The 19,634-nt window shown below is 30.9% G+C and overlaps 4 protein-coding genes across 8 annotated transcripts; 2 read left to right on the forward strand and 2 right to left on the reverse strand.

The window, feature by feature from the left end:
• The first annotated feature begins 272 nt into the window (after positions 1 to 272).
• LOC139095509 (nucleolar complex protein 2-like) lies at positions 273 to 2,989 on the forward strand. The gene is made up of 2 exons (XM_070646879.1): positions 273 to 430; positions 495 to 2,989. The coding sequence occupies exon 2, from the start codon at positions 495 to 497 to the stop codon at positions 2,793 to 2,795; it is 2,301 nt and encodes a 766-aa protein (XP_070502980.1). The 5' UTR covers positions 273 to 430; the 3' UTR covers positions 2,796 to 2,989.
• A 93-nt stretch (positions 2,990 to 3,082) lies between these two features.
• On the forward strand, positions 3,083 to 18,902 carry LOC139095513 (solute carrier family 35 member F3). Of its 5 annotated transcripts, none has more exons than XM_070646887.1 (11): positions 3,083 to 3,234; positions 9,437 to 9,860; positions 9,920 to 10,528; positions 10,622 to 10,929; positions 10,986 to 11,089; positions 11,175 to 11,195; positions 11,747 to 11,855; positions 12,102 to 12,168; positions 14,464 to 14,493; positions 17,616 to 17,674; positions 18,159 to 18,902. In XM_070646887.1, the coding sequence occupies exons 2-11, from the start codon at positions 9,507 to 9,509 to the stop codon at positions 18,358 to 18,360; spliced, it is 1,863 nt and encodes a 620-aa protein (XP_070502988.1). In that variant the 5' UTR covers positions 3,083 to 3,234; positions 9,437 to 9,506; the 3' UTR covers positions 18,361 to 18,902. The 5 variants fall into 5 exon arrangements, 4 of the variants coding, with proteins under 4 accessions (XP_070502988.1, XP_070502987.1, XP_070502989.1 ...); XM_070646886.1 differs by having other exon boundaries at positions 3,083 to 3,506; positions 18,159 to 18,901; XR_011544876.1 differs by lacking the exons at positions 12,102 to 12,168; positions 18,159 to 18,902 and adding an exon at positions 17,130 to 17,259 and having other exon boundaries at positions 3,083 to 3,506.
• LOC139095517 (leucine-rich repeat-containing protein 15-like) lies at positions 4,387 to 6,315 on the reverse strand. The gene has a single exon (XM_070646895.1). The coding sequence runs from the start codon at positions 6,246 to 6,248 to the stop codon at positions 4,665 to 4,667; it is 1,584 nt and encodes a 527-aa protein (XP_070502996.1). The 5' UTR covers positions 6,249 to 6,315; the 3' UTR covers positions 4,387 to 4,664.
• LOC139095530 (uncharacterized) lies at positions 6,794 to 8,768 on the reverse strand. Its single transcript, XM_070646913.1, has 5 exons — positions 8,468 to 8,768; positions 7,966 to 8,021; positions 7,616 to 7,890; positions 7,166 to 7,554; positions 6,794 to 7,097 (listed from the first exon to the last, which is right to left on the reverse strand). The coding sequence occupies exons 1-5, from the start codon at positions 8,495 to 8,497 to the stop codon at positions 6,906 to 6,908; spliced, it is 942 nt and encodes a 313-aa protein (XP_070503014.1). The 5' UTR covers positions 8,498 to 8,768; the 3' UTR covers positions 6,794 to 6,905.
• Positions 18,903 to 19,634: the final 732 nt, after the last annotated feature.

Consider the following 19,634-nt stretch of genomic DNA (forward strand, 5'->3'; position numbering starts at 1 on the left):
AAGAAAAATGAAACTTTGAGAGAGATACAGGCTGTGTGTTGAGCGTTAAGTGAGCAATATTATAAAATTTTATTTTTTATTAAATTAACAGACATAAAAAATTGAGAGTAAAATTAATAATTGATTGCATATAATTCTGATTGAGAATAAATTTTGATTTTTATTGACATTTATTTCATTTACATCGTCTGCATGCCGAGACATTATTTAAATTTGGACACTTGAACTCTGTTCATTGAGTGATATGCTCACGATCGTCACATCTCAGTTTTAAATTTTTATTGCTCTGCGATCGTTGTTGTCATTTTAACGGAAAAATTAAATTCAAATTTGTACGTTTAGAAAATTCTTTGAACTTCCACGCAAATTTTTCAAAAATCTCATCAAGCACATTGTTTTTAAACATCGTGAAACATAAAAATTATTCAAAGTAAGAAATTATACATTAATTAAACATAACACAATTCATTAACAATATTTATTGACTTTTTCAGATGAAAACAAAAGGAAAGAAGTTCGAAGATATGAGTATCGATAGCTTTTTTGAGGAAGTAGCTTCAAAAACAGTGGACGATGAAGATCCAGAACCGACAATTGCTAAAAAGTCAAAGGATAAGAAAAAATTGAAGGATAAGGTCAAGAAAAAAGACAAAACGGGTGAAATGAACGGAAAGTCATCAAAAGTATCATTAAAGAATTTAGACAAAACAGATCCAGAACTTTATGAATTCTTAGAGAAAAATGATAAAAAGTTGCTTAATTTTACAATGAATTTGAACGGAGATGGTAGTGAAAAATCCGATAATGAGGAAGAACTTGATGAAAGCACTAATGATGCTCATGTTCCAATGGAATTGGAAGTTGCTAGTGACGAGAGTGACTATGAAGGAGACGATGATGATAAAGTTAAGGCAAAGAATGTAATTACATTAAAAATGCTTAGAGAATGGGAACAGAATCTCCAATCTGAAGAAGTTGCGCCTGAAACTATTAGAAATGTCGTTAAAGCATTCAATTCTGCCTTAATCTCAGTTTCTGAAGATGCCAATATTCGACCAACTCAATATAAAGTAGAAGGTGCTGCAATATTCAATGGTATCGTACAATTGTGCGTGTTAAACATGGAAAAGGCAATTAAGAAGTGCCTCCGGCTCTCATTAAAATCCAGTTTCAAAGAAATTCAGAAAAGCAAGCGATTCAGTAAATTGAAAAATTCATTACGATCTTATCTGACCGATCTTACAAAGCTCTTGGAAACAGTTGCAAGTAACAACATATTGTTAGTCATCCTCAAGCATTTACACCAAATTGCATCGCTTTTCACCGCATTCAAGAGTATAACGAAACCAGTTCTAAAGCGATTGATTCATTTGTGGTCAACGAACGAGGAATCCGTGAGAATTGTTGCATTTTTATGCATATTAAAAATAACGAGGACTCAGTCAGAAAATTTAAATCAAGTCTTACGAACGATGTATATGGAATATGTTAAAAATAGCAAGTTCGTGAGTCCAAATACACTACCATCCATAAATTTCATGCGTCGTTCTTTAACAGAACTTTTTTTGCTTGACTTGAATGTCGCGTACCATCATGCTTTTCTTTTCATTCGTCAATTGGCCATACATTTGCGTAATGCGACAATTCTACAGAAGAAAGAGCACTATCAACAAGTTTATAATTGGCAATATATCAACAGCTTGAAGTTATGGGCCGACGTATTATCATATGTTCCAAATACGTCATCAAAATCAGACGCCAAGCCGAAAATACATGCATTGATTTATCCTTTAGTGAGCATTATTAATGGAGTCATTAAATTAAAGTCAAGTGCTCAATATTTTCCATTACGATTCCACTGCATTAACATTTTAATTAGCATAACGAAAGCAACAAATATTTTCGTGCCAGTTCTGCCATACATAATTGAAGTTTTAAATTCAACAACGTTCAATCAACAACATAAAAAATTGGCAATGAAACCACTTTCATTCATGTGTATATTGCGTATACAAAAAGGACATTTAGATGAAAATGCGTTCCGAGACGAGACAATACAGCAAGTTTATGGAACAACATTAGAATATTTAAATTATCAATGTTCTAGCATCGCCTTTCCAGACTTAATTCTACCATTCATAATGTCACTTAATCAGTTTGTTAAGAAGACAAAAAGTCTTAAATATGCAAAGGAATTGAAAGTGCTAGCTGACAAGATCACAGAGCATTCAAATTACATTGAGAATGAGCGACAAAAAATTTCATTTTCACTTAATGACGATAATTACATCAAGAGTTGGGAAATTAATCATAAAACTGGTCAAACGCCTATTGAAGTGCTGTACGCTCAATGGCAAAAGACTAATAAGAAGAAGCAAAAGGTCGCCAAGGTTGAGAATATTGAAGAGGCATCATCAGATGCAGAAATTGAAGATTATGAAAAACTTCCAAAAGTTGAAAAGAAGAAAGCAGCTGCAAAGAAGACTAAGGATAAAAATGAGCCTGTTGAATTGTTTCCATCAGATGATGATGATTCCGACGATATGGACGGTTTTGATGACGATGATGATAGTCAAGACTATTCAGACGAAGAGGACATTAATGGCAGTAGCGATGATGATGATGAGCAGTCAGAAGAAGAGACTAGCAACAAGAAGAAAAATGGAAATGTTAAGCCAAAACAGAAACAAAAGCAAATGGAATCAGATGATAATGACGAAAGTTCAGTAGATGATGATGAGTCTATAGACGATCAACAGGATATAGTTAACGACATTTCTATGGATGATTGGTAAAGCTGGGTTGTTAAAATGTTGACATCCTATTCATCATGTAAGAGAATTACAACATGGGAAAATTCTATGGACATCCCCCAACATCGTTCCCCAGTCCACGAACAAACCCCAAAATAACAACATGAATTCAAAATGTAAATTGCAGTTAATGTAATCGGCAATAAAGTTTATCATACATTTTTTTTGTAAACACAGCCATGTGCTTCTCGTCCTCTATTCCATCCACCTTGATTCTGTACTTGCGCAATGACTTTATGCGTTTCTTTGCGCCTTTACCAATTTTTTTTCCATTCTTTTCTTTCATTTGTAATCGAACTTTTCATCGAACATGGAAAAAGTTGTCGCGGTGTGGCATTTTTATTAATTAAGTTAATTTTATACTCAATATCAATGATTGTTTATTATGCAAGAATTAAAATTCAAGGATAAAGTGACTAAAGTTAGTGGGAAAATTTTTAATTTAGTGAAAAATTTACTTTGTGTAGACAAAGTTAGTCGAAAAAGGAAAGGAAAATTTCATTAATTTTTCCCGTGATAAATTTTGTTTTTGTATCCAAAAATAGTTAAGGTACCTGACATATTAAGTTTCAAGTTACACAAGTAATAAAATAGAAAGAAAATTAGAAAATTGATAAAATTTTACACAAATGTAAGGAAAAGTAAGCTGAGGAAAATAAGAAGAAAAGTGAAAAAAATATTTTCAGCATCAAGGTGAGTTATAGGAATCAGATTTATGCGCAAGATATATTCATGAATGAATGAATTAGTCACGCTAATATAGAAATAACAATATTAAAGTATTCATGGGTTGGATTTTCTTTTGTTGTTTCCTTTATGATCCTTAGTACTCAAATTTCTAATGACCACAAACAAAAAATTAGTTCATTGATTTTATGGCTGGTTGCTACATTGTGTCACAGATTTGAATTCTCAAGGGAAAAACTTGTTTGACTTTTTGCCAATTTTTTGGTTGCTTCCCAAAAAATTATAAACCCATTCTTCATGTGCTGTTGAGTGATTAATTTTCCTTGTCTAAATAGTCCATTTCTCGCTGACCTTTCAATGCTATTATATCGATTTTTCTTTTATCTTTGACTTACTGTAAGGTAATAAAATACGCGTATATTTACTTAAGCGGGATTCTGTCTCGTAATTCGTTTACGTGCTTTTAATAATAGTCTGTGTCATTTCCGTTTCGGAAGAAGTATAGTAAATCCTTGATATCACGTTATTTTACACTTATTCTTACATTAATTGCTTTGTTTTTCTAAAAATAACAACTTTGAAACTTTTAACGGACAAATTAAATTTGAAATTGATTTGTTAGTTGATTCTCCCCTCAATTTTCACACTTTTGTTTAAATCTAAAAATTTGAGAAAATCTAGTATTTTCACTTTAAAACCAGTTACAAATTAGTGGAAAGTCATCAACAAAGTAAATCAAACAGCTGAAATTTGAAGGAAACTCAAAAATATGTGAAATTCGACTGAAATATGAATTTTTGACAAATTTTCAAAGTTAACCTCAAAAAATAATTATTCAAGAATGCGGCGACAAAATTCCCCAAAAATGCAAATTAAAGACAGTAAATTCTTCCTTCATTGCTGACGGAATTTAATATACAAGCATTATTTTTTATTGATTTAGCAATTCAGCTGTTAAACAAGTATAATATAGTCCCAAAAAATTATGCAGTATAAATTTACTGCTTTATCTTCCAATCTAGGTTTATATAGACAAAAAATTATCAGAAGGAAGCACAAATTTTATCAATTTTTTTTTCGATAAATATGTTTTCTTAAAATATTTTTCGATGATATCAGAGGATTAACGGTAAGAAGGCAGAAAATATGATGACATAAATAGCTTTAAAGTTGAACGACGACCCTGCCATCTTCATCAATCAGTTCCAAGTCTCCTTCCAATAACAATTCAAAGCGTTGAACTCTCAATGGATAGTTAAGGAAGCAAGCTTCCAATGCAAGTCTCACTTGTTCACGATTAGCTGGTGTAATTGTAAATTCATTATCAACACAGACATTATTACGGAGACGGAGTGTTGTCAAGTTTGGCATGTCCACAAGTGCTGGGAAAATTTCATCAATTTGATTGTTGTTGAACATAAGTTGAGCAATTAAAGGATTCTGAACAAACCAACGATGATCGATTGTTGCAAGTTGATTAAATCCGATTTCTACCAAACGTAATTGAGGTGCAGGAGCGAATGTATTTGGAGCTAAGAATGTCAGTCTTCCATCGTAAAGATGAATTTCCTGTAAGTTGATTAATCCAGCGAAGGCATTTTCATCGATATTCTCTAAATTGTTAAACCACATATTCAAAACTCGCAAGTTAGTAGCAAATTGGAAGGCATTGGCTTCAAGTCTTCTGATAGCGTTCATCATAATTGTCAATTCATTTAAATTTGTGGCATTTTGGAAAGCACCAGGTTGGATGTATTCAAGATGTGATCCTTGATAACGTAAATGACGAAGATTTTGGAATGTGTTGAATGCACTGCTTAAAATGTATCTTACATTTGATGCATCAATCCACACATGTTCAACATTTGCATTTGTATTTCCAGTTAAATGAAATCCACCAAGTTCGATTTGTTCATTGGCATTAGTAACTTCAATTCCACGTAGCAAGCACGTGTAAACTCCAAAATTAACTCCTTGGAAGTTTGTTCCAAATGAACATGTCAATCTACGTGGTCCGAGTGTAAAACATGGTGCCAATCTGGTATTCAAATCATTTCGGCCTACAACTGTATGAAGATTAATGAATTGACCGCTATAACATGGATTTGTAAGGAAATTGAATGTTCTTAAACCAAAAAGATTATCGAAGAATGTCGAATTGATGAAATTAATCTGATTGCCGTTCATACTCAAAGCTGTAAGGGCTATGTTAGTTTGAAGTGCATGAGCTGGAATCGTTGTGAAGAGATTTGAACTTAAATCCAATTCAATAAGATTTGTAAAAAGTCCCCAAACTGCATTATCAATGTATGTCAGATGATTAAACATCAATAAAATTTGTTGAAGACCGACAGTATTAGTAAATGCTTGTGGGCTGATTTGTGAAATGAAATTGCTGTTCAAGTTCAATCTTCTTAATGCTGGTCGATTAGCGATTGAATTAGGTGGTAATTCTGTAATGTTACTTCCAGTAATTTTGATTCCAACTAAGCCTGTGAATCGAGAAATGTGTCCAGTTGGGAAGTACTGGAAGTTGTTGTTAATACTAACAAAGCTTGCAATTGTTGCATCACTTTGACCTGGCAAGTGATTTGCACTCGTGATTATGAAATTGTCGAATGATGCTAAATCCACTTGTGGCAATCGACATGTATATTCACCATCAGAAAATCCTAAAATGCACGGAATATCGATTTGTCCATGTGCTGCTGCACATAATGACAGAATTATGCAAATTAATGCCTTCATTTTCACACACGAACGAGAGCCTTTTTTCTCTTCCTTCACTTTACTACCGCAAACGTAAATCGAAGACTAAATGTGAGCCAAAAATTGAACCAGTTTTTATGGAACTTATCAAAATTCTTCATTATCTACTTGATATCACACGGCTGAGATTTGTGGATTAATTTTCCTTAAGCTTTTACTATCAGAAGAAGAATTTGCCCCAACAACAAATATGATGAATAATTTCATATAAAAAGATACCCAAGTTAATGTATTGAGTTGTGTTTTATGACTTTTATGGTGTAAATTATTCATTACTGTACACAGTCATAAATCAGCTGGCTTCTCAAAAGGGACTTGAGGCTGCTCTTATTTTATGGAAAATTGATTTATTCTTCTTATCTTTCATATTATAGCATTTAAATATGAATTTTTATTTCAATATTTCCGAAAATCGTGACTGAAATGATAACGACGATTTTAGATTCAAATTTTAACAATTGAAGTTTTGAACTTCAAATTGAACTTTCATTTCGTAACAAAAGCTTAATAAAAAACCCCAAAAATTATCTGTATTGACATCGCGTTAATTTATTATCAATTTTATCGGTGAATCATTCATTTTATCAGTAAAACTTTATTTACCCACAAGTGATTCTTCAAGATTTTCGTCAATTCCTATCCATCTAAAAATGTTGTAGTCTCATCCGATAATGTTGTAGTCCCATCAGTATCAGGAAACTCTGTTGTTGTTATGATTGGCATGGTGGACTTTCTATTAAAACTTATTTGAACAATTCCATTTTGATTGCCCGACTTGATATTTTTGTTGTTCGAACCATACTGAATTAAATCCGGTGCATGTCCATTCTGAAATGATAAATTTTATGAAGCTTTTGCATGTACTTGAATTTTAGGGGTTGGACAACTAGACTTACTTGATTTTTTATAGAATCTTGAAAAGCTTTTGGTAAGAGTCGTTTAATATCAAATTGATTGTTAAAGGCATTGACATCTGAAAAACCAAAGTTCATTTTTGGGAAAGAAGGAAAATTATTTCGAAATGGTGGAAATGCTGGCATAGAAAACCTCCTTAAATTTTTTGTTGGAATGTTCACCGAAGAATGTTGCTGTTGATGTGATGGGCTTGGCTCAGACAACAGAATTAATGGATTTAGGAAGGGCAAACTTTCAATTGTAAAGAATGCATCCAACACACGACTTTGTTCTGGTTCAAGCAAGTAATGTTCTATGCCATTCAGTTGTTGTTGCTGATATAAATCCACTGGATACGAACGATAAATGTTCACAAGTGGAGTATAAAGTTCTACAAGATAGATAAGTACATTAAGTATCGATTACTTGTGTTATTTTCTTCATTGTTGTACCATTTATGTCATAAAATGTATTTTCTGATGGTTCATGTATCTCATTTCTGTTATCTATAAACCGTCTATTGTTTTTCGTGCCAGCATCTTGTACTGCATGTAGGATTCCTCCTTCATTGACATCGTGATTTGCATAGTTAATGCCTTGTTTCATCATGTTTCTGTTTATTATGTTGTTATAATAAACGAAAGGTACATTTTCATAGCTATTTTGGACATGGACAGTATTCACAAATCCTTCATAATTGGGTTTTAATATTCTATTGTTGTATAAGCTGTTTGAAAGTAATTAATCATTAATTTATCGAATTCATTGATTATTATTCAATAAAAATAATGCGAGACATTACCTTGAATAATCAGCTAGATTGAATGGCTTGCCATTGACGATAAAAATTAGAGAGAACTGGAAAATTTAATGAATTTTATCAATATTGTGAGATTTGGAGATTAAATTATTATTGAGATAAGGCTAAATCCGAGGATTTAATTTTGAGGTTAAAAACCATTGTTAAACTTTAGTACAAGGATTAAGTACTAGGACTTAATTCTTCGAAAAATAAATCCTAGGATTTAAATTAAATCCAAGGAAAAAATCTTAAAATTCAATTTCAATCCATGATTTGGAATGGATATCATTCAAAATATTCCACAATTGCCATAAATCCACAACACATTGTTCATCCTTTTACGAGAAAATTTTCAATTCACTGAATAATTCACATCAAAGTCATTTAAACTCAAATCCCAATGTATTGAAATATTTATTCCCATATAATTTTCCGTCATGAATTGTTAACACACTGCCTTATGTGATAAATGATTGCGACACCATCGAGGGCTTATACTCACAAAAAGTAAATATTTCATACGAAATTTCATTTCCGACAGGTATTATTTTTTGTGCTTTTTATTAGCTTGAATTAAGTTTCGCGACTAAATAAATTTTCAAGTTTGCTAGGTCACATTTTTATTTCTTAGCTTAAATCATCTTCATGCCTCATTCATTGTATACACCTTGTAATTATTAACGATTTTTTATTTATGTATTTATTTTATAATAAATGACCAAAGTACATGGAACAAATATATAATTATGACAATCTGTCTTTTGATGAATTCTTGATTCTTTTACTGTGATTTTACAATGAAAACAATTTCTAGCCACATAGGTTTGTGAATTACGAAGCACAATTTGATATAATCGATCGATTACTTTTATATTAAGTCTATGGAAGTCGCTGTTTATTATTAGCATGCGAGGTGGAAATAAATTAAAGCTACTTACGGCACAGAATGTAATGTAATAGCCGAAAATTATGCTTTTGTTAGTGACATTGAATTTTTATTGATTTTCAAAATTCAGATGATTTTTAACGGATTTTTGAGATTCAAATTTTTAGTACTAAAAGTCGGTCAAAATTTTCTTTGTTTACAAAGGTTTTAAGGATTAAAATTATAATTTCAAAGTGTTTTTAAGCTTCTAAGAATGGATCAAGCATTTGAAAACTACAGTAGCATTGTTATTTCATATATTAAAGTGAATAAGGTGAAGCAATAGCTTAAATTAAGCTCAAAAAATTCATTTTTTTTTTATCAAAAATCAATAATTCTGTACTAAATTTTATCAATTTCTTAGAAATCGATGTCGACTTGAATTTTTCGATTTCAAGCCCTGCATTTCATATCACACATATAACACATGCCAAATGGTTGTCGATCATACAACCAGAAAACAATTTGATTACACCTTTCATGTCTTGAAAGCTTACATATTAATTTAATTTTTTAATTTTTATATTTCAATTTATATATTTTCAGTGCTGATTACCGATTCGACATGTCATAATACTCCAACTATAAGGAATTTATTTAATACTATTTAACCATAATGATTGTTATTCAAAATGATGAGTCTTCTCATCGTGAGAATGAAATCGCTGCCATTTTTAATCCGAAACGTGTGAGAACGCCATCAGTTGTGGTGACTGGATCGCCAAATAATGGACCCTCACAGCTAGGAAATTTGAATCAAATTATTCATTCAGACTCAATCACGAGTAGTCAACATGATGGTGCCGAAAGTCTTACAGGTGTTATAATTGGTGATCATTCTGATCATCATCATCATCAGTTTAACTCATTAACACAAATTCATTCGAATATACTTCCAAGATCTGTCTCCGATGAGAATGAAAAGCCGAAAGGATGTAGAGGGTCATGTTGTTCGGAATTGGCTCAGAAGGTTAGGAATCTATAAGGGGTCGTTCACTGGAACACATGACTAATTCCCATTCATTACAGATGTATCTAGGAGTTTGTGTAACAATCCTTATAACATTCTTTTGGGTCGGAACAACGCATTGCTTCAAATTTCTGTTCTTACCATCAACAAAACTTCATCACTCATTATCGTCAACATTTCGAAGTAGCAATACGATGCATCATCACACAACCTCATCTGTATTAAAAACATTAGCATTACCGTACCAAACATTCCAAGACTCATACGAAAATTCTACCACAAAAACCTCAAAAGTGAGATTGTCACTTAATGAAACCGATCCAATGCAATTTCGTGCACCATTTTTTGCATCATGGTTCTCGACGAACTTTGTAATTTTATTCTTTCCAATCTATCTGATGTTTCGTGGCATTGCGGCAAAATGTGGAGCAAATACTGAGACATTTGGTGATATTTTGAGAGGTTTTCGAGAGAGAGGATATACATTTGGACGATACATTTACCGGTGCATTTCATTTTGTATCCTGTGGGTTGCATCCACTTATCTTTATATGAAGTCACTTCGAGTCCTTTATTCCACTGACGTTATCGTACTGTTTGCCACAAATGTTGCGTCTGTATATTTATTATCATGGGTGATACTTCATGAACAATTTGTTGGCGTGAGGGTGAGTGAATTAATTAAACATAAAATTTACTTACCGTCATGTATAATTTTAAAATTTCGTGCATGCATATTTAATTTGTGAAAAATTATTCAGATTGTTGCAGTTATACTTGTCGACACGGGAATCGCATTACTCGCGTATATGGATGGAATTAATGATAGTAAGACACTCGCGAGTGTTGTGTTCTCGACAATTGCTGGTGCTGGTTATGCTGTGTTTCGTGTCATGTTTCGGAAAATGATGGGTGATCCGCAACCAATTGGAGCTATTGCATTTACATTCACAGTTATCGGATTTATTAATTTAATTTTATTATGGCCAATTTGCCTGATCCTTTACTTCTCTGAGAATGAAACGATTCCTACTGATTTATTACTCATGATTACTCTATTAATAGCAAGGTAAATGCACTAATTTATGTAAATTTAACTAACATCACTAATGAGAATCTTTACAGTGCTTTCCTGCTTATGTTTCACATGCTAACACAATTCAGCGGAGCTGTTACGTACACAATGTTCGTAACATTAGGACTCATTACAAGCGTGCCCGTTTCAGCATGTAATAATCACATTCATAATTTATTCAAAATCCCTTGATTAAAGCATATCCTTCTTCCTTAATTCTTCTTGCTTTACATGTGCAGCATTGGACATTTTGCTATATGGTAACATCCTCATACATAATTATTCAGATTTAAGACTGTAAAATTTGAGATTTTAGCTTTAGGGTTGCTTATCTCAGTTTTATGATGGGGTTGAGTTTTGAAAGGGTTGTGGCTGCTTTTGATGCTTAAACAAATCGTGGGATTTATTTTGGGATAAATCGTAGGATTAATTATTGAATTCTCAATAGAACGTTGAAGAGTTCAGACGTTAAAAATATTATCAAAGTGATTAATTTTAATTAAAATCAAGTGTTCCGCGAGTGTTCGTGGTAATGACAAAGAAAAAGCGCCAGCACGGCGATAATTAATTAGCCCAAATAATCAAAAAAAGGTTAAAATTCATGTTGGTAAATTCAGCCGATAAGCCAAAAGCATCTCAATATCCACTTGAAGATGATCGGGTTTAAATAAATCGTATGGATTTATTTTTAAGGTTATTGGATTTAGTAAACGTTACGTCTTCAGAAATGTATAACACTTGCAGCTTGCTTCCCACAGACATCCAAACCTCAAAAATCAATATTAATAATCTCAATCTCTACTTCCTCTAGGTGCACAATTCGCTGGAATGAAGCTTGGTGGCATAATATTAATATCTGTTGGATTCTTCTTAGTCATGTTTCCAAATAACTGGCCAGACTACATTACACGGCTGTTAAGGTTTGTGAAAAATCTCAATAAATTTATAAAAAATAATTTTGATGATTTGAAGCTTTTTCCAACTCAGTGGTATTTTTCCAACTCAGTGGACCAAAATAAATCAAAATTATTTAAAAGATTTTCCTAAAAAAATTGAATTTTTTTTTTAATTTTATTAACTTAATTCATCATTTCCATTTTATTCATCTTAAAATTATACAAGATAAATTAACGAACTGATAAAAAATTCATAAAATTCCTAAACAGAAAATCTGGTCGATATTTATTGCGTCATCAATGTTGTTGCCTTTATGACCACGAATATCATCATTCGGTATGCAACATATCAAATAAATTAATAACGAAAAAATATACTAAGATTGACAATCCAGAACAAAAAAAAATAACAATCTTTCAAGCATTTCACAATTAATTCTTTTAATTGGCATAATTTGTTATCGTTTTACGTAGAAGATTATTTAAATGTATCTATTTACTGAGCTTTTATCACTTAAAAGCTCTCTGTCTCTCTATTAAATCTTCCTAATAGACGGGTGATTCCACTGGACGAAAATCGTTCGATATCAAAAAACTGTAGATGCAAAAGTTTATGAAAAAGTCTTGGAACAGACCTTAAAACTTTCATTTACGTAGAAAAAGCTTTATCATTTTTTGGGAAAAGTACATTCAAGCACCGGTTGGTCTAGGTCTGGTCGAAACGTCGTATTCGATGATTTAGCTCAGTAGTGGGTGAACCTGAACATCTCCCACGACATACCCAATATACCGTGGGTACTCAGGTTTCTCACTACTGGGTTAGCTTCCTTAGAATCATCTCTTACAGACAAAGCTCGAAGTCGACTTGTCAACACAAAATTCAAGTCAACTTCTAGCTCTGCTAACAGACAATGAACACTTTACTCATATGATTGTGTTCATGAGTAAACTCAATTAATATAATTGAACATGAACAATTTTGTATACTCCATGTCTGTTCCGGCTCATGTTTTGATTCTTAATTTTCAACGACTCTTGGAACTTTGAATTATTTTTGATCAATTTTGTAAGCAAAAGCTTTTGAAAGCAAAAATTTGTAGAAAAAGTATAAATTATGCTTAACATGATAAGTAGATAGTCTATCCATCATTACGTATATCACAATAATCAAAACAACAGATATCCATCACTAAAAAGCATTTAGTAGTCTAAAATCAATTTTTGAACCTTAAAAAATTAACATAATTTTTAAATTTCATTTGATCGTTAAAAAAAGCATCATTTTTAGTACTCCAAATTTTCGACCGGACCAAATATAAAAAATATATAAACTAAAATTCTCAAATCATTCCTTCATAAATGCGCATGTTATAATTTCTATCCAATTTAATTACCTAATGCTAAATTTACATAAATCCTTTTTTGAAAGAATATTTGTTGGGCAATCATTTTATTTTAATTCCATAAGCAGCTTTAAAAGTTGTAATTAGAATAGTTTTGAAACTTGTTTTGAAGTGAAAGCTCAAAAGCACGTGGAATCGCCTAAAATTGAAATTTGACACATCTATTTTTATTGTTTTTGTCTATATTCTCTTCTCAATGCATTTGCACAACATTATTTTGTGTTTATTTCCCCAAAAAAAAATTCTAAAAACTTTTTCAGAATTCTTTTCGTTTCGTACCCCTTTTTGATATTCCTATAAACAAGCTTGTTCAACCTTTAAATCAAAGTATATTGATGAGTGGAATAAGAGCACATAGAATCTATGCTATTCACAACATAAATCGTTTTTGGGATATGCTCACAAATTTTAAATAATTCCATTTTAAGTAGATTGAAGTCGATTTGCTTCTTCTCGTTTCTTAATTGTTTTTATTATAAAATCTCCTATCGAATTTGGTATCTTAAATGTAGTTTGCTGAAAATTTTATTACTATTTATTTTTATTAATTATATTGGATGACTTTGTTTTTTTATTAGTATGATTGATTGCTGCTATGGACAGAAGTGTTGAATACTTAATGAGCTTTTTTGAGAACTTAAAAAGCTCAAATAGCTTTTAAAAGCTCAAAATTTTGAACTAACAATTTTGAACTTCGAGAAAGTTAAAAATTTCAAGTTTTGAACTTTGAAGTTGAACTTGAAATAATTTGAACTTTGAATTTAAGCTTTTAAAATTGAAGTTTGAATTTGAGCTTTTAAAATTGAACTTTGAATTTGAGTTTGTTAAAATTTTTGAGCTTTGAATTCAACTTCCTAAAAATTTTGAACTTTGAACTTGAACTTACTAAAAAATTTAAATTTTTAATTTAAACCGTCTAAAATCTTGGACTTTCTTTAAATTTTGAACTTGAATTTTGAATTTGAACTTATTAAAAAGTTTAAACTTTGAATTTGAACTTACTAAGAGTTTTAATTTGAACTTTAGAACTTTTTTGAATTTAAGTTCTGAAAGCTTTTCAAAATCAGTTTACTAAATTAACCAATAACACTTCTGTCCATAGCAACAAATTACTTACAAAATTAGCATTTCCTTTAGTTCCAAAAAACCAAAATAATATTAATGTCCGAGGATATCGTAAACAAAAGACAAATATCCACAAAATATCTTTTTCAATTTTATATTTACAGAAATTTGATTTTGTTAGGCCACAGTGCGAGGTGAGTTTATTTAATTAGAATTAGAATTTTGGTCATGTAGAAGTTTTGTTGATTTTATTAAGAATTTTTCTTGAATTTGCAATAATTTTTTTATTTTTATTGTGGTTTGTTTGAACTTTTGCAAGTTTATTGATCTCACACGATTGTCGATGCTATATTTAACCTTGACCATTAATAACGCGATGAAGCACAGATGTTCATCAATTTTTATAATGCCTTAAGGAATTTTTTTTAGGCTGATCACGTGTGATCTTCACGCTTCAATCATTGATGATGTAAAGCTTATATACATGCAATATATATATTCAGCATATGAAACGGAACTGCTTGTCGTCATGGAAAGAATATTTTGTGCCAAAAAAATATTTTTGTTTGATTTAATTAAAGTCATGTGCTGACAGCAAAAAGCTTGCATTAAAAATTTATTGTTTACAGCTATCGATAAATTTCAATTTGGCAAGGGAAGCCATGAGATGAGCATATTGCTTCTTTACTGGAAGTTGGCTTTGTAAATATTGTGGAAAAATGTGCCAAGTAATGGTGATAAATATGGAGCAAATTCTGGGGTATTACTGCGTATTACAAGTAAATTAGAGGAGTTGTGAGGCTGCCAGATATTAATGGAAGCATTGCTTGCTCTTGCATATTTTTCTGGTTCTAATTGTGATCCATGGCTTCACTTAGATGGCGTCTGAAGCTGTGGCTTTGTCTCTGACTTTCAATTTTCAATATACAATAGCCATCTACAAGCCTAAATGAACATTAAGAGATAATAAATGAGAAATTAACAGTTAAAAATTTGAAAAATACTTTTAAAAAAATGCAAAGGCGAATTCAAAGATGCAAAAATTTGAATATTTTGCAACCGTTGATATTCAAATTTCAATTTCAAAATGTGGAAGTTTTCAAAAAAAAAAAAGATGCAAAGGCAAATTAAACGAAGCAAACATTTAAATATTATGTGACTGTTACAATTTAAAATTCAAGAAACCGTTGAAGATTTGAAATTGATTAAAAACAGGTGCTTAAGATTTCGCCCCGAAAAAGATGCAAAAATTTAAATATTTTTTGGCCGTTATTACTTGAATTTTGAAAACCCGTTAAATTTTGAAGATAATTTTTCTTCCGAGATTCATTGCTGAATATTTTGCCATCCGTAATATCATCAATGATCAATACATAAAGCATCAGAATTTTATAAAAAAATGTTTTTCAATAAGTGAGATCGATTCATGAATTTTTGACCTAAAGTTACTAGATTTTTGATCATGTGTTTGAAGAATTTTTTTGCACTTCTGCATAGAAAATGAGTTGAATAATTTTTAAATTCATAATTTTTACGAATGAAGTTCAATTTTTGTCTGTTAAGAAAATTTAATTAAAAATTTAGTTCTAAAAAAGTTCAAACTGGAAATTTCCTTGTGAATTTCCGAGCAATTCGAAATGAATTTGTGAATTTATTAATTTTACCTTTGCCTACTTTATCATTTTATTAGTAAAAATTCCGTTAAATTTTAATTTTAGTACATTTAGTCCGTTAAATTTTTTAAACAAAATATTTAAAATATTTGCTTTCTAAGCAATAAATATTTTCAAAGGTAAGAAAGTTCAATAAAAGAGTTTTTTTATTTTTTCGGATAGTTCTTCCTCCTTCGTAGAGAATTGCTTAACAATTTTTATGAGTTATTCGGGTCGTTTGCTTATGATGTCTGATATTTTTGAGGTAAAAATTTATTGAATGATATTTTCAAAGGTAAGAAAGTTCAATAAAAGAGTTTTTTTATTTTTTCGGATAGTTCTTCCTCCTTCGAAGAATTGTTTTATGAGTTTTTGGGGTCGTTTCTTATGACACTTTTAACAAAGTTGTGGGTTGATAAATGTTATAAATTTGCTATTGATATTCAGTCCTAACCAGAGGTCAAATGTGACTCGTATCGACAAAATTTAAATTTAGTCGAGTCAAGTCAAGCCGACTTAAATTCAGTCGAATTCGAATTTTCAAAATCAAAACAAAATTCTAATTGTAAACAAAGATTTGAATTTTTGAGCTTTGTTGAAAGCTTAAAGCTTTTGAAAGTTATCGTGCATTACTTATTCATGGCAGTTAAGTGGCTGTCATGTGGGGTCCAAAGGGCAATTGTTTGTTAGCTGCCATAAAAATTGCCAATTCGATTTTGGATCGACCTCTGGTTGCCATGAAGAGCTTTGGTCTGTCGGGTCTTTTGCCGAACTAAATTCTGGACACAAACATGCAAAGAGCAGTCTTTCATGGTACAAAAAGACACCTAAAGTGGACAAAAATAGATTAAAACAAGTTGATGACAAGTTGATGTACATTTGAGTACGGTACCTTATCTCTTTACGTGTATGGGTGTCTTATTTTGGCAGCAACCATCCCTAGGAGGCTAAGCGACCGCTTTAGGTACCATGAATCAACAATGCTAAAGTCACAAAATCAAAGACGTCACTAGCAAACGACCCCGCCAATTAAATGCTTGTTAATCTTATTGTTTTTGAGTAGTAAATTGAATTCATCATAATCTCTACTTACTATTCTTCTTAACAATCTTTCTTCTCCATAAACTATTTTCTTCTTCTTCTTTCGTATCTTGAACGTATTTTCCTTTAACTCGTAGCCGGCCTAACTTTTGCAATAGACGGGACATTATTCATACAGCATCAAGATAAATGTTCATAAAAAAATAAATAAAAAAAAAAAGTTTAAAAAATAAAAAAAAAATTCATAATTTTTTGCACAACTATGAGGTAAGATTTTCGTTCCTTGCAAGTCTAACTTTTTTTCATTTTTTGTAGATGTTTTTTTAAAATTTATAAAAAAATTCCTATTGTCGTATCTTTTTTATGAATCAGCATAAGCCAATAACCTTTTATTTTTTTTATATTCTTGTGCATTTGTAAAATTTAATTAAATTAAATCATTTTTTGAAGAATTTTTTTACACCAAAAAAGCCTTTTTTTTGAAATGAAAATTAATTATTATAATCACACATTGTCACGTACTGAATGTCTGTCTCTTTTTTCTTTTATTACTGTCGATGTCTATTTGGATGTTGCGTTTATTGGCAATTTTTGCTTTTATCGTTTAATTTTGTCTCTTTTAGATGGAGTCATTCAAGAAACGAGAATCACATTTTTACGGGCCCAATAGATTACAGAACAGGTGAGTTGACAGAGCAAGAGCACTTTTGAGCATAACTGGTAATTTTAACACTTTTAAATGTGGATTTAAAAGCTAAGTTCAATTTTGACCGTTAAATTTAAATTTAAACACTTTTTTTGAACTTGGAGCAAATTTGAATTTTTGGTTTAACGGTTTTTGTACTAATTTTATTTGGTTTTAACTTTGAAGGCATTATCTTCACATTAAGGCAATGATGAGCAATCTGTGTATCGTGGCACATCAGTCATTGTCCAACACTGCATTAGAGCTTAAATTAATGGATTTCTGCCTCTAATCTTACCAATTATACGTAGAAACCTATTTTGAACTTCATGTTCTAAATTTTGACCGTTAAAATTTGTTTTGAATTTTTTTCTTGCACTTGTTTTTGAACTTTTGCAATTTAAATCCAAATTTAACGGTTTTTGGACCTTTTTTTTTCCAAATTCAAACCAATTTCTAATTCTGAATCTTATTCTCACAGGTTACATTCGTTCTCATCTACGATCGCCAAGCGGAAGAGTGAGATAACAACTGCGTGTTATGAAACTAGTAATGATAACTTTCAAACGAATTTCGAGTTAAATAATTACTGTATTTCCTACTTATCAACTAATCGTAATTCAATTACGGAAACACATTATGTTGGAAAGCAACACAGATCATCTTACTCATCTCTTGACTAAATATATATATTTATGAGATCCTATTCCTTCTAGTCTGAAAAAAAAAATGTTTAATTAATGATGAAAAAAAAAGTTTTTGAGTTAATTTTGCAAGGTTTTGTGACTGCATTGATATTCTAACGTCTTTTTGGCAATTTCTAGTAAAATACGTATTTTTCCATATCCTCACTTATTATTCAATAGAATACACTAGCATTAGTCAGTCGAGCATGACTGAAATTCTCTTTTTTAATCATTGGATTAACTTAATCCTAGGATTTATCTTTTTAATACTGAAAATTTAGAAAAATTCAAATTCAATTTTATTCTAAAAAAAACTCCGTCGGAAGCCTTGCAGAATTAATTAAAAACGGTTATAAATATTTACGATAGTACTATGTATCTAAAGTTTAACTTCTCTGTTAATAGAAAATGTTTAGGCATCTTTTACAAAATACGAAATAACTTACAAATAATGGATGTTATATATCTTAAGATCTGAAAATTCGAGATGTTTTATTAATGTTATACAACAACAAAAAATTTAAAGACACAATCATTTATTCAATTATTCTTCTTTTTTTGCATCAAATTCTTTATTGAATGAATCTCAATGAAAAAAAAAAATAAAAAATTTCCAAAATGTTATGTGGAAAAAAGTGAGTTTTTTTGGTCTAGCTTCATATGCTCAGCACATACTGTTGTGATTTTACTGGTATGCTGTCTGTTTGATTGGCACCTGCCAGAATACCATGCTTCTTCTTCATGTGAGCTACGTATGTACGCTTTTGTTTGAACTTTTGATGACAGTCATCACATTTGTGGACGTTTCCACATTCTTTCAGGTGGGTTTTGAGGTACTTAAATTCTGTGGATTAAAATTGAAAGTGATTAGTGATGTTATTACAGTTGCAGAGAAGTTATGGCTGAATTTAGTGTCAGAAATTGAAATTCAAGGTTTAAGTCCAAGGATTTATTTTAAATCCGAGGATTAAAATCGAGATTAACTCAAAATTCAGTCTGTCTAGCATGCCTACCTATATATCGTACATTGCATCGTGGACAGAAATATCTAACATTTCCCTTAAAGTCAATTCCTCTCGTTTCCGCTTCTAAAATACTTTCACTCTTATTATCTACTTTTGAATCAGTCAATGTCATCGAATATACATCTGAGGGCAATTCCTGAACTTCTATCACATTGTTCAAAACAACATCATTGTTTTCATATTTTACAGTCTCGGCTGAAAGTGAAGAAGAAATGATTTAAATAAAGATAGACTTTTTTGTGGACT

The sequence above is a fragment of the Chironomus tepperi genome, unplaced genomic scaffold (assembly GCF_022539635.2).
Source record: "Chironomus tepperi strain 1889 unplaced genomic scaffold, CSIRO-AGI_Ctep_v1 contig_364, whole genome shotgun sequence".
Taxonomy (NCBI): Eukaryota; Metazoa; Arthropoda; class Insecta; order Diptera; family Chironomidae; genus Chironomus; species Chironomus tepperi.